The sequence below is a fragment of the Hippocampus zosterae genome, chromosome 6 (genome assembly GCF_025434085.1).
Source record: "Hippocampus zosterae strain Florida chromosome 6, ASM2543408v3, whole genome shotgun sequence".
Taxonomy (NCBI): Eukaryota; Metazoa; Chordata; class Actinopteri; order Syngnathiformes; family Syngnathidae; genus Hippocampus; species Hippocampus zosterae.
Window position 1 is genome coordinate 5,687,327 of NC_067456.1, and position 14,092 is coordinate 5,701,418.

The 14,092-nt window shown below is 42.1% G+C and overlaps 1 protein-coding gene and 1 long non-coding RNA gene across 26 annotated transcripts in view; both read left to right on the forward strand.

Annotated features, from left to right (window-relative positions):
* Window positions 1–7,595, forward strand: part of mef2cb (myocyte enhancer factor 2cb) — a 77,894-nt gene extending 70,299 nt beyond the window's left edge. For 10 of the 25 annotated variants that reach the window (XM_052067421.1, XM_052067430.1, XM_052067432.1 and 7 more), the window contains 5 exons: window positions 474–646; window positions 1,531–1,554; window positions 2,336–2,465; window positions 3,331–3,466; window positions 4,233–7,595. In XM_052067421.1, coding sequence (XP_051923381.1) covers window positions 474–646; window positions 1,531–1,554; window positions 2,336–2,465; window positions 3,331–3,466; window positions 4,233–4,587 — 818 coding nt within the window. In that variant the 3' untranslated portion in view covers window positions 4,588–7,595. Of the gene's footprint in view, window positions 1–473; window positions 647–1,530; window positions 1,555–2,335; window positions 2,466–3,330; window positions 3,471–4,232 lie in introns of those variants that run through there. The other 15 variants (XM_052067437.1, XM_052067446.1, XM_052067423.1 and 12 more) reach the window with 4 other exon arrangements.
* The window catches only part of LOC127601831 (uncharacterized), a 249,400-nt gene that overhangs the window by 203,838 nt on the left and 31,470 nt on the right, over window positions 1–14,092 (forward strand). The gene's annotated exons all lie outside the window — the stretch shown is intronic.

Genomic DNA, 14,092 nt, shown 5'->3' on the forward strand with positions numbered 1-14,092 from the left:
CCTATTTTCGTTTTCAGCGCAAGTCTAACGTGAAATGAAGTCATAACTTTGCTTATGGGTGGATTTTTCTCTCCTTTGATATTGTTGTGGATGGGTACAGGTAGAAAGGGGCGTTTGCGCCGTCGTGGGAGCGGACACGGGCGACTTGCTCCCTGGCATTAATTTAAATTGTTATGCAAGATCTACTGTGGTTTGCAGCAAGTGGATTTTTAATGGCAAAATGATGTGTTTTTGAATACGTTTGAATGAAATGAAATCTATTTTGATGAGGATTTTTAATTGATATCCATATCTATATACCCGTGTAAATTTGGGGAAATAGTAGGCCACAGAACAAAGCCAAGGAAAAAGCATGTTCGTCCATCTGGTTCAAAAGATTGATGTGACTTTTTGTTGAAATGTTTGGTCAACTTGAAGTACCGCCACATTGTCTGAATCTTTCTGACTCTGCCATCTTTCTTTTGCTTTGCCAGGAAATGGATATGGCAATCACCGCAACTCCCCCGGTCTGCTGGTCTCTCAGGGCGGCATGAACAAGAACATGCAGGCAAAGTCACCCCCACCCATGAATTTAGGCATGAACAACCGCAAACCCGACCTCCGTGTTCTCATCCCGCACGGCGCCAAGAACAACATGCCCTCCATTGTGAGTAAACCGAATGATCGTCACTGATCTCCAATGGCTGACTTATTTTTCCGCCATTACACCGTGCATCTTTTTATCAGACCTGTATTTCATGGGGCCATTTGTTTCCACCCCAAGTCTGAAACTTTATTCACTAGATACCTCCTCTGAAAATGCAAAGCTCTCCCGAGCGTCGGCATATTGACCAACTTTAAAGTTAGCTCATATAGGAAGTGTTCCTTTAAAAATAAAAGCTTAAAAAATTCTAATCATTCAATTAAAATGCATTGCAATTCAAAATTGTACTGACATGTCGGAAAAACAGATCCAAATGTAAATGCATGGCACTGTCGTTAAAAGTTAAATACAACTGAACTGTACTTACTTGAAAAATGGGCCGCACTTCAAAGTTTAAAAAAAAAGTCCACGCTTCTTTTTAATACAGTGCCTGTGTGTATTGCTTGTCTTTAATTTTTTTTAAATTCAGGGATTCTTTCACATACTATTAGAGAGAATTGTTGTGATTGACTCTGCACTGTTTCCCATGAAGTTGAAATCCTTTTTTTCGTTCACACTTTTTTTTTTTTACTCCTAATTAATCAAATGCATTCGTAATCACTGATGCAGTGATGGCGTTATGTGTCTCGAGAGGTGAAATCACTTCAACCCTAAATTTTATTTGCGTTTCATGAAAAGTGGGAAGGAAATTAATCAATAGTTCATCACAACTTTATGAGCAACAGTGTTTACTATCCCCCCCCCCCCCACTTTGTCATTATCCAAGGTTCGTGTCATGTTTCATATTCTTAGTCGCAGTGTCTTCCTTAGAGCCGCACCTAGTCGCCACCCTCTACTCACTCGCAATCTCTAATTTGAATTTATCGCCCTCCCTTTATTGCCCTCAGTCTGATGATGTCGATCTGCTTTTGGTAAGTCGGACTGCTCAAAATGTAGAAAATGCCAGCAGCCTCCATCAAATGAACCCGAAACATCTTTACCTCGATGTCCAATGACTGCAGAAACTTTTTTTTTCTTTTGATTTGCACCCACTTTTTGCTGCCACTATTAAGATCACTCGAGCCTGATATTTCTGAATCCAGTCAACTTTTTCCATCTCTGTAGCTGAACTGCGCTCAAGTGTGCTCAGTGGGCTATATTTGTTTTGTTAGAGCACACAGTGCCCCCCAGTGTTGTGTGTCTGTAATAGCACGTTGACCTGACAGCTAGTTTCATAAGTTTTTTTTTTTTGACATTCAGTTTCCGCCTTTCGCTTTTCTCTGTGCATACGGCCATGCCAACCACACACACACAATTTACAGTGTCCTACTGTGATTTGTGTTCCGCTTTCTTTTTTTTGCACCCTTCACCAGCAGATGCTCACCTTTGCCACAGAAAAGCATGTCCTCTCTCTTTGCTATCGCTACCATACGTTGCCTTGGAGACAGATGGTGTTACTATAGCGACAGCGGGCCCTCAGTAAGGGTAAATGACAGGGTTGGCTGGGTTCAGTGCGTGTCAGGCGATTGCTTCCCCGCGCAAGTTGGCATCACATTCATTTTGTCAAGCATCTGCTGAGTGAACGAAAGGAAATGAAAAAGACGAGTATAACTTTTCCGCTTTTCGTGAGGCTTTGTTGTCCATTCGATGTTCCTAAGTTTCTTCTTTGTCCTCATCTCTTTGTTCTCTGTCGATTCCCTTTTCCTGTGACAGAACCAGAGAATAAACAACTCCCAGTCTGCTCAATCATTGGCCACCCCAGTTGTGTCAGTAGCAACTCCAACTCTGCCGGGACAAGGCATGGGTGGTTACCCGTCGGCTATCTCCACTTCTTATGGTACAGGTATGCGCCACACCATCTCACATTTATTTACACTGGCATGGACATTGTAATGAGTGACGATAATGTTCAAATGTTTTGATAAATGAGCACCCCTCCTAGAGTGTGACCATTTTTCATATTTGCTACATAAATGACATAAATAAATAAATGACAATTTTGTGTTTTCAAGTTGTCTCGTCACCTGCCTAATGCAGCTCTCAAATATAATGAAGAGCCCACAGCAAAAAATTATCAGGTTCCTGGTTTTTGCTATTTATAGATATGTGCTTCAGTATAACCAAAAAAAATAAATTAAAATAGTTTTCAACAAAGTAATCACAAGATACAGTGACTCAAAAATCCCAAATGGAATTATTGTCATTTAGAAATATGGTTTGTAAAACTACCACCTTAAATCTCAGCGCCATCTAAAAATATATTATAATAATAATTATAATAATAATAATAATACTTGGTTGAGTAGCAGAGACCTTATTTCTAACAAGTAAGACATTGTCACATTATCCACAAAATGATACTAAATATAGGAACTTCATTTCAAGTTGTGCTCATATCTTCAAAATTGAATATAATATAATATAATATAATATAATATAATATAATATAATATAATATAATATAATATAATATAATATAATATAATATAATATAATAGAAGAAATATTTTTCGGCCTTGATTTATCCCTCACGTTTGAAACGTTGTAAAGCAAATCGAACAGAAGAGGGCGCTGTTGTCACACAAATGAGTAAAGTGGTCGGGAATGGCGCCTCATTCAACCAAGCTGCGTGCTCTTTGCAACTTGCACACATTCCTTACATAACTAAATGTTTGTTTTGGGGTTGTTGTTTTTTTTCCACCACACAGAGTATTCCCTAAATAGCGCAGACTTGTCTTCGCTGTCGGGCTTCAACAGCGGCAGTTCCCTGCACCTGGGCTCAATGAGCGGCTGGCAGCAGCAACACCTTCAGAACATGCAGCATTCGGCTCTCGGACAACTCGGGTGAGTGGGAGCAGCTCGAGTTCTTTTGGAATGCATGGTTCATCACATAAGGATGATGTCACACCCAATAGCCAAAGAATGTTACAGTGGTGCCGCGATGTACGAGTGACCGATTTATGAGGGTTTTTCGCAGTTGCTGGGTTCACTTGTTGCAAGCGAACATTTGAGACACGAGCACTAGATGGCGCCAGTGAACTTAGGTCAAGACCCTTCACAAATTATTATTATTTTTCATTGTTCAATATTAAGAGGCCACTTGCTTTTGTCACTCCCAGTTGAGGTTTTCTGTCTTAACTAAAACACGCAATGGATATTTGAACACAAATGGTTTAGCAACACATACAGACAAACGGTTTATCCCTACGTCTGTATTATATTGCCCCCTGGTGGCCAAGGCACTCAAACAAGAAGAAACCTCAGAATGAATTAATCATAATCCGCAAACGATTTAATTCTTTGAATTCTGTTTAATTGTGTTATAAATGTATGTTTGTAAGAAGAACAATATTGTACAGTGCTTTTTTTTTTCAAAAATAAAAAATGTTAGTCTTTGACCGAAGGGCTGCAATAGATGAATTCATTTCCACGAGGGAAGATGTTTTGTGTTACGCGCACGGACAACAGTCGAGGCACCACTGTACCACGCACATCACCCATTGTTTCCAATCTTCACCGCACAAATACGACACCTCTTAGGAATAGACAAATGCATGTTTGTGTGCTCTGTATCTCTGTAACACCTTTCCTTTCCTCTTCCTTCCTACAGAAATTGCTCTAGCTCTCACTTATGTCAGGGTTCAAATCTCTCCCTGCCCTCTGCTCAAAGCCTGCACATCAAGTCCGAACCTGTTTCTCCTCCTAGAGATCGCACCAGCAGTACACCGGGGGGCTACGGTGGTGGTGGTGGCGTAGTACCCCCCCAGAACCCCTCATCCCGCCAGGACTCGGGACGCTCCCCGGTCGATAGCCTGAGCAGTTGTAGCAGCTCCCACGAAGGCAGCGACCGCGACGAGCACAGGAACGAGTTCCACTCTCCTCTGGGACTGGCACGGCCCGCCCTGGACGAGCGCGAGAGCCCCTCCATCAAGCGGGTGCGCCTGTCTGAGGGGTGGGCCACATGATAGCGCGGCCCTCTCCCCAACTCCACCCCCAAACAACAACAGCACCCCCCACCCCCTTTGTCAGTACCGCAATCATCTGACAGCCCGTCTCAGAAGTCTCCAACCGTTTTTATTTTAGTTTATTTTTGAGGGTTTTATTTTTGCTCAGTGTGTGTGTGCGTGTGCTATACATATGACATCACATAACCCGGTGGGCTCTTGGAGATGTCATTGTGGGAGGGGGTGTTTCTATTCTATTTTTGGGTGGGGAACTATGCATAATAAACCGCTTTGCGTGTGGATCAAACCAATCACAAATGCATATATCTTGACACCTGTGTACATATATGCATCTCGCCAACAACAATAGTCAGGTACTCTGTTTCCTACAAGTTCCAGTTCACCGCAGAGAATCATCAGTGACTAGAAAAGACGACGAAAAAAAAAAAAGCATTAACACGAGAGCGAGTGCATGAAGGGCAACACCTTAGCACTTTGCCAAACACGCGTGTGTACAGTGTCAGTTTGCTCGCTATGTACCGTCTCCCTCGCAAAAACAAGTGTGTGTTAACATTAGATGATGTCATGTTGCAGGTTCAACGTATTTATGTAAATAGAGGTCGAAGGGGAGGGGGGGGGGGTCAAGAAGTTGCCGGACATTTCAAGATTTATTTACTGGCTAAAGGAAAAGCTAATATGCAACATTTGAAGGACTGTACAGGTCATCGGACCCCAAACGTGTTTAGAACTTTTGGTGTATAAAAAGTGGGGGGGGGGGGGGGGGGGTGAGGGAGGTGTGGCGTGAGGACCACCCTCTGATCCAAGAGTTAGTGTAATCAACAAGCTTCTGGATCGAGTAGTAACTATCAGTATTATTAAAAGAAAGAAAGAAAAAAAAAAGGAAAAAAAAAACAATTGTACGATACACTTGCTTATATTTTCATATGAAAGGAATACAATGCAAAGCATTTTTGTGGCTTTTTGTAGTTTCTATAAGCCAGAATGTGTTTTTGATAGCTTTGCTAAATAAGAGAAGGATAGTGCACCCCGCCCTATTGTGGGATTTGGGGGGTCGGGGGGGGGGGGGATGGGCTTTGGAGCCCTAAGCCATGACACAGACTGAGATCCAATGCTTTGCTGAACTGTTTTATCTTTGTAGAGGTTTGTTATTAAACGTGTATTTCTAATTATATATAATAATGGTAATATTAAGAATCTTTAAAAAAAAAATCTGTGAAATTAACATGCTTGTGTATAGCTTTCTAATATATAAATATATATAATATTTTCTTTTTTTTTTTTGGTTGTTGTTTTCCTAGTGGAGTTTCTACGTGCAGTTGCACATGTTTGGTTTTTGTTTCCTTTGAGCCCTGAGCAGAGCTGGTGTATTTCCTACAACTTTTTTCCAAGCAGTAAGTGTGCAAGCGAGGACGACAAAAGAAATCACGCCGACGTACCAATCGCGTCCGGCCCAATCTGCATTTTGATGTCCCACATGTTTCATCCTTAAGCTTCATTAACTTATTGAACGTGACCTTGTTTTCCCTTTATTCGGCTCGACACAACCTCAGCTTGTCACGTCCGAGGCTCAAGCTGTACAGTTTCCATTGTGAGCTATTTAAGTCATCAAATTTGGCCAAAGTATGATGAGAAATAGCACCCCCCAAAATCATTTGCAAGCTTAATTTGATTCTCTATCTCCTCAAGTGGAATTATTTTCAAATCAAACATCATTTGCTCCCATTTTTGACAGCTACGTATAGGAGAAAATGTGATCTGCGGTCGCTAATTTCTGATCGATAGCTTTTTTGATGACCCAAACTAGCCACTTATCTCTGCCTCTGAGTCATGTATCTGCTGTCATTTAAGTGTTATGATATTTCAATGTGCATATTTCATGCAGGTTCACTATGTTGTTACTGTATAGTCTGTGCATTCAAACGGGGGCAGAGCCTCTATAGCAGTGTTCTTCTCACTCTCTTCTTTTTTTTTTTAATTCAGTACAAAAAAAAGGCTGAGAGGGAAAAAAAATAAATGTTTGAGGCGAACGAGTGGAGAAACCAAAGCCAGTGGCATTTGTGTGTTGTAAACTTCTTATTTTCACGTTCATTTATGTTTTTACTTTGCAAGCATTGAAACATGACAATAAAAAAAAGTTCAAATGTACAATTTCTTTCACACTTCAATTCCACTCAAGTCCAGTTTGACTCGAGCATTTACTTCTCTTGTGCGTTTATTTTTTTTTGAGTGACGTGTTCTGAGAAGTGCATGCATGAAGAAGTCACATGACCCACTAATCAGCATCTATTTATATTCACTCCCAAATTGACCTCTTGCCAGCATGTCCCGGTGATTAATTAAGAGTTGAACATTCACCAAAGACATGACGCATATTGATATTTTCTTTTTTTTTTGTTGTTGTTCCATTTACTTGTTTTCATCATCTGTTGATCAGTTGCTGTGTTGTCGTTGAGATAAGAGATTAATTAAGAGTCATGCTGGTAACCTTCCAAATGACGCAAGCAGTACCTCAGCTGATGTATTGTCGAGTCACTTTGCAGTGCAAAAAAGGGAGAGCCTCCACCTGTATAGCCGTGTGTAATAGTATATCGTCCCCTTTTGTTACTCCACAGTGTGTGGTTTATTTAAATCTCGAAAAACAACAACAAAAAAGGGATGCTGTTTCTGTTCAATGCTTAAATCGTCAGTCTGTAGTGTGAATTGTGGCGTGTGTCAACCCAGAGACTGGGGCAGCTTTGGAGAAGGTGTTTTTTTTTTTTGGTGCGAAATATGAGCGGCTTTCAGCGGCATAAGCTGGCCTTTGTCGCCACTTGAGACTCACAGTGATGGTGCTCGATGAAAAGTCCACGTGTGGAACTCGAGGGACTGAACTGAGCTGTGTGTGGCGGGCGGGGGGGGGGGGGGCGAGGGGCTGGAAATACACAAGTCTCCTCATGCTGAGAGGGAGTTTAATTGTTTGTACTTTGCAGAGATTTCAGTAAACTTACTGGCTTTCTTGGTTATCCTCATGGTGACTTGGTGTGGCTTTATTGTGTTGTTTCTGCACGCATGCCCGTTAACAATGGCTCTTGTTTCAAAGCAGAACGTCCGAGAGCCCATCCACGTGCAGGGTGGCGCAAACGGACATTGCGCGACACTCAATCGGTGACAAAAGTATGACACACGGTCGTCGTGAGCATCTTCCCTCTCAATTTTACAGGGAGGGCATTTTTTTTTCCAGTCACATATTAAAATGCGCTCTTTCAAATTCGCTGTGAAAAGTAAACAAAGCAGATGACGATAAACAAAGATAAGGAAGCTACAATTTACCTGGAAATGGGCTGTCAATTCGTATCGCGCTTTTCGACCTCGGGTACTCAAAGCGCATTCACTAACTGATGACGCAGCATCCGGAACAGGGTTTTGTTTTCTTTTTACATAATTGGGCCTTTCGTGATCCCATGTGAAGGCCTTTTTTTTAGATTGTGTTTAATTCATGGTCAGATGTCAGAAAATGTTATTTTTAAAATTACCCTCAGGTGGACATGGTACGCTTTGCTTTTTGTTTTTATTTTACAGCTTTGCTTTCAAATACTCGTTGCGTAGTAAGTGACCTTCGCTAAATTCGTTCTCTCAACGACAAAACCGTAACCAGCTGTTTATCAAAATATTATACGGAACATGCTGCTTTTAAGAAGAATATTCTAAATTAAAATATGCATGTGAAACGTATTTTATGGCCCAGTAACATTTCCAAACAGCCCGAGAATTAATTTTTTAAATCTCGTTTTTAAAAAATCAAACTAGTCACGTAAATGTCTATTTTAGCAGTGCATATATAAACGACGAGAACAACAAATGCGCTATTTTATTTAACGAATGCGTCCTGATGTATGCACTTAAAAACGGGTTGAAATTTAACTGAGCACTATATCTGGGAAATTCACTGGTATAGATGAATTGATCTCAAAATTTATTTTTACGAGTACGTAATTAACAGAATGTAAAATTAAATGGGTCGTTGTTTTTTGGCAAATGCGTTTCATCGTTTTTGGAGCCGCACTTTCTGACAGTTTAGAATTCAATTTTCGCTGTACTGTGTAGACACCAAACAAATGCTCGTTTTGATTTCGTAAAAAAATCAAACCAGTCATTGCAATAATCTAATCTAATTTAAAACATGACTGACGAGGTGGGTCCGTTCAGTACAATGAATCACGTTCCATATTTTAAAAATGCAGAAACTATGAACGAATGTAATTAATGTGATTGTATCAGAATTCTATCGATGACAATGCAGCATTTTCTAGCCAAAAAAATGCCTTTTGTTAGTGTGGAAAATGCATTTCATGATTTCAACCTCTTACAGCCGCACTTTCCAGTCCAGTTGTAGCCATCCTCCTTTCCACCACTAGATGTCAGCATTGGGTCGTAGAGCGGAGATGAGCTCACTTGGTCTTCGTCGTCTTGGGGTGAGTATGGCCATGAACGTCATACATGTATCGTGTCTATTTTTTTCAAGTTTTGTCACAAACCACTCAAATTTGAAGACAGTTAATTGCAGTTGAAGGCCATCGTAAATTACCAAATAATAGCCCAACAGTGAATGACTTTAACACCGATTGCAGAAGGGCAATAGGATGCTAATAGAATCATTATCTTTTTAGTTTTAACAACAGATAGGACAATGCATGCTAATGCTAATCAACGCTCCTTGACAAGTGCAAGGATAGAATTAAAGGGACTCGTGATTTCACACTAATACCTCTGCCTTTCTATGTGCAGTTTTTAATCACGTGGAGCCTGCTATAAATGATAAAATGGCGCATTTTTATTTTAATGCCCTTAAAGTGTCTCATTAAAGCCTATCCTTCATATGGAAGTTAATGTGTGACTCTACATCACGCCCTGTCTACGTTCTAAAAACGAATTAAACACTGTAGCTAACAATGAATATTCTGTACACACAAACACACACACACACACGCGTGCACACTCTTTTCTGACAATGACAATGTTCAAAAGTAATCTTCATTTTTAACTTATTTTTTACAGTATCGATATAATAAAGTCCAGGGTTCATACGACATTGTTCCTGTCTTCATATGTCCTGCATATGAGGGAAGGTACGTTACCCCCCACCCCCTCTCACACACACTAAAAGTGACATAATCCAATCATTGCACATTATCGAGACCAATAAATACATGCAAATTTGGGAAAACACATTTTTTTACAGCCATAGAAAAAATAAGACAAATCCAAGAGCCACTGCCAATGTGAATATATAGTCTCTGTGTGTTAAGGTCTTATTTGGGGGAGAAAAAAAACAAAGATGCCAAACCTGTCTTGTAAACATCACAAGTCTCGAATGACTCGTAGGGGCGCGGCGATGTCGTTGAGCAGTTTAGGTAAACCGCGCACGACACGATGTGCAGAATGGCCACGAAGTAGTCACCATGCACCAAGTTTGTGTGCAAACTTCAAAACGACGACGAAGAAGCTGTCATGAGAGGCGAGGTCACATGGCGTCTTCTTCTGAATAGAATATGTTTCCATGGCTGGCAGGATGTGATCATTGGATAAACATGAGTTGGAAAATTGTGTTCGAGTGGCAACAATTTGCGTAACTGCACTTTCAACAAACATGGACTGGGACTTCTATGGTCATTGTTTATATATATTTTTTTTTTTTTGCATCGCTTTTTGTGTCATTTCTCAGTCGCCGTTGTTGTCGTTGCATCAAGATGCTGGCTAGATGCGCCCAATGTGACTATTCATCGCTCATTTGCATCATATATCTAAATAAAATATCTTTATAAATCACAATATTAGCCGTGTTATTAAGGGAAAAAACTCATTTTCACGGTATTTAACCATTTTACGAGTAATTATGTCATTTTGACAATTTGCAAACGGTAAACAATCCTGCGCGCCAGTCTTATTGCCGATAAAAACATTACAACAAAGCGACAAAGTCATTGCAATAAATATGTATTCATATTGAAAGTGATAATACCGTCGGAGAATGTGGAAGCGTGCCGTGTCCTCATTAAAAGAAAGAAAAAAAAACCAATCGTATTCGGCGTTTCGACGCTCGTCTTCTACTTCTTCTCTTCTTTGTGGTCCAAAGCAACTAAATAAGACAATGCTGCATTTTAAAACCCCCCACTAGTTAAAAGAAAAATAAGTAGACGGGGTGGGGGTTGGTGGCATTAGTCCGTCTGCGACCACGCAGGCACATGCATACTGACTGGGAAGCGGCTGAATTTGCATATTCGGTTGCGCTAATTGCCTTGGCGTATTTAAATATGGCTGCATGACGACGTCACTGGACGTGCACGCGCAACCTAACTACTGCCTGAATCAATTAGACAGGGAGGGCTTTCATGATCACAATCGTTATGATAATTATGATTGGACGCATTTGCCATATTATGACAGTCAACAAAAAAAAGTCACTCGGGTTGAATGGAGCATTTAGTATTATTATTTTAGTATTCCAGCAAACTATTGATCGTAATATTTTATTTTGACCCCACAATTTATTTTTTTACTATGGGTTTCATGTTAAAAAAAAATGCTTCTCTGTTAGATTAAGTTCTCAGAACTTCAAACCGGAGTTGTGTAGTTGTATATAATTATAAGGGTGTCCTCTATTTAATCTGCAAGGGGATGTGTACCCTACACACTCGTCTGGGTTCAGCACTTAGTGATGATGTAAATGTGAGTGTGAATGGTTGTCCGTCTCTCTTATGTGCCCGCGGTGATTAATTAGCGACCGGTCCCGGGTGTAGTCTGCCTTTCGGCCAAAAGTCTCCCACGACCCTGAACAGAATAAGCGGAATAGAAAATGGATTTTGAGTGTATTGTATTTGTGTCTTGTGGTGCAGTGGCAGAGGGAGCACTTTTTTTTTTGGTCACAAAAAGAACTTGGGGGGGGGGGGTTACTTGTTAGGATTTCTGAGCACGTCCTCACTAAGGATGGACTTAATTCCCCCTCCCTCCCCTCCGCAAATCATCATCATCATCATCGTCATCCCAACCAACTGACAGCAAACTTTGCACGCACTTTGTCTATTTAGTGGCAGTATGGGAAAGTTGTCTCGTGCACCCCCTCCCCCCACCCCTCACCCCCACACGCCTCCTCCTTCCTTTTCCATCCATCCCTCCCCTCATCCCCCCCCCCCCCCCCCCCCCCCCGCCAACTCCGTCTATCATGTGCTTGGATATGATCACACTGTGCTCAGAGGAGCTGCAGCATGCATCAAATGCAGGTTATTCTACAAAGTGCACGGTGTGTTGTCCGCACACCCCACCCCACCTCGCTTTTTATTTTGAACGGGATATTTGAGGGGGATCGTGTTTGACGACGAGCCACCACGGACCACTCATTTCTTTTGACTCACCTCCGTAGAAAGTAAGTGCAACTTTTACGTCTCGTTTTTTGTGAATAGAAAAGTTCCAGGATATGATTACATACCGGTCTGGAAAAGTGCCTGTGATGTGCACGCGTCGGTTTAATAAGAACCGGTTGAGGCTGAAAATATGGTTTGTTGGTTGAAAATATCTCTTTGACCCACTTTGAGATTGAAGCAGCTTTTGTTTTACTGCTGAAATTGTTATTTTCTATGAGCGTCTGCGGCACAACAAATAACCCTTTTTTGAGACAAACGGCTCGGATGTGTTGCCGATTTTTATTTTTTTATAGCGTGTCTCGATAGCTAATGATATATGGAGCCTATATTTAGGTGAATCGAAGAGCGCCAATCGTCATTCGATGTCATGAAAGAAAACCATCAAGTCATCTTGTCACGTCACATGCATTACGTTTCGGTTGTGTTGTTATCAAGCCACATCGCAAAGAAAAGTGTCGTTCGCGTATGCACTCGCACATTCTTAGACTCAAATGACGTACGAGTTTTATTCAACTTTTTCTAATCAAGCGTTCAGATGACGTGACCCCTGTTCGTGTGCGCGCGCGTAGGTGCGCGCGCGGGAGGCCCCTTGTGAAGTCTTAATGAGGTGGCCTTCCTAATTTGATCCTCATAATTTGCAATCTGAAAGGGGGGGGGCGTCGAGGTCTTAAATCAAGGTTATTACAGGAAAAAAAAACTAAACACAAAATACGTGCGTACATTCGTGCTTTTTTTGGGGAATTATTTCTGATGTCATTAGTATGTAGACGGTGGCCCCATTGTGGATACATGTGTGCAAGAGAACTCAAATATAAGCGACAATATCGGTTTTAAAACGTGTAATATTTCATGAACACGGGCAGGCAGTGTGCACGGGTCACATTTGGCTCATTTTTCCACCTGCCGAGTTAGCTCCGCCCACTTATGATATTGAAGTGAGCGGGACCCCTCGGAGAGTGGATGGCGTGATTGACAAACACGAATCCGATTGTCACTCACAAACGAAGAGATGAATTTAATTGGTTTAGATCGTATTTAATGTGTCCCGAGACATTTTGCATCCCGGTGCGCAATAATGGCCCGCATATTTCGCACTCATGTTTGGAGATGTCGAGCCAACTATACTTACACTTCTGTTTGCGAATGATGGGGAGTAACAAGCGCGCGCATTGAAGGAGGCGACGGTGCCAATGTAGTCCACGCTGCAGATGCGCTAAAAAAAATGGGAGTCGATACGGATTTTGACGCATGATACAGCAAGCGAGAGCTTCATATTGCTGTTGTAAAAGCAGCCTACATTGTGCAGTTAGCGTCCTCCCTTCGGATCGTCTTTTTTTTTTTTTTGCCCGCGCGCGCATCCTCTGTTCAAACGCAACTCCGTCGCTCTCGTCGAGGTAAAATAAGACGAAGAAAAAAAATCCTAGCCGAGAAAGACGACGTGCACGGCGCCGCTCGCCGCACAAGGCGGACGTTTTCCCTCCAGCGCGGACGTGTGTGGGGATTAGGAGGGAAGGAGGTGAGAAGGAGGTTGGGGGTGTGATTTTGCAATTTGTTTTTCATGACATCACCGTATTTACATGCTCGTGGTCCGAGGCCTTTGACCTCACCGGGGTTGGTCCATATTTTGTCCAGCCTCCCCATCACGCGTAGGGGATGGCCCCTTTACTTCCACAGAGCGAGCGAGGGGCTGCATACACGCCGCCTGCGCGTGGGACCCTCAGGCTGCCGGGCTGCGAGACATCGGCTCTATAATTCTCCTTTACGTTGGAGGTGTACGGACAATAAGAGCCTCAAAAGCAAGCTTCATAATCCGAAACATTTTGCGCCCTGATATCCTGCGCTGTTGTTGCACTTTCCACGGGAAATCCGGATTTCCCCCTTCTACTCCTTCACGCCTTCCCTGCGTGGTGGCTTCTCCTCTGGCCTCACAGGATATATATGGCTGCTCCACAACGATTTAATAGAGGCGAACGAGCCTTTTGTGGGATTCGGGCTTATTTGCATTGCAGATGAGGGCCCCTGTGCAAGGATGACTGCACACTGTAGCCGGCCTGCTTCAACTCACTCATATCGCCTCATGTCAAGTGAATGTAACATTAACACTGGGA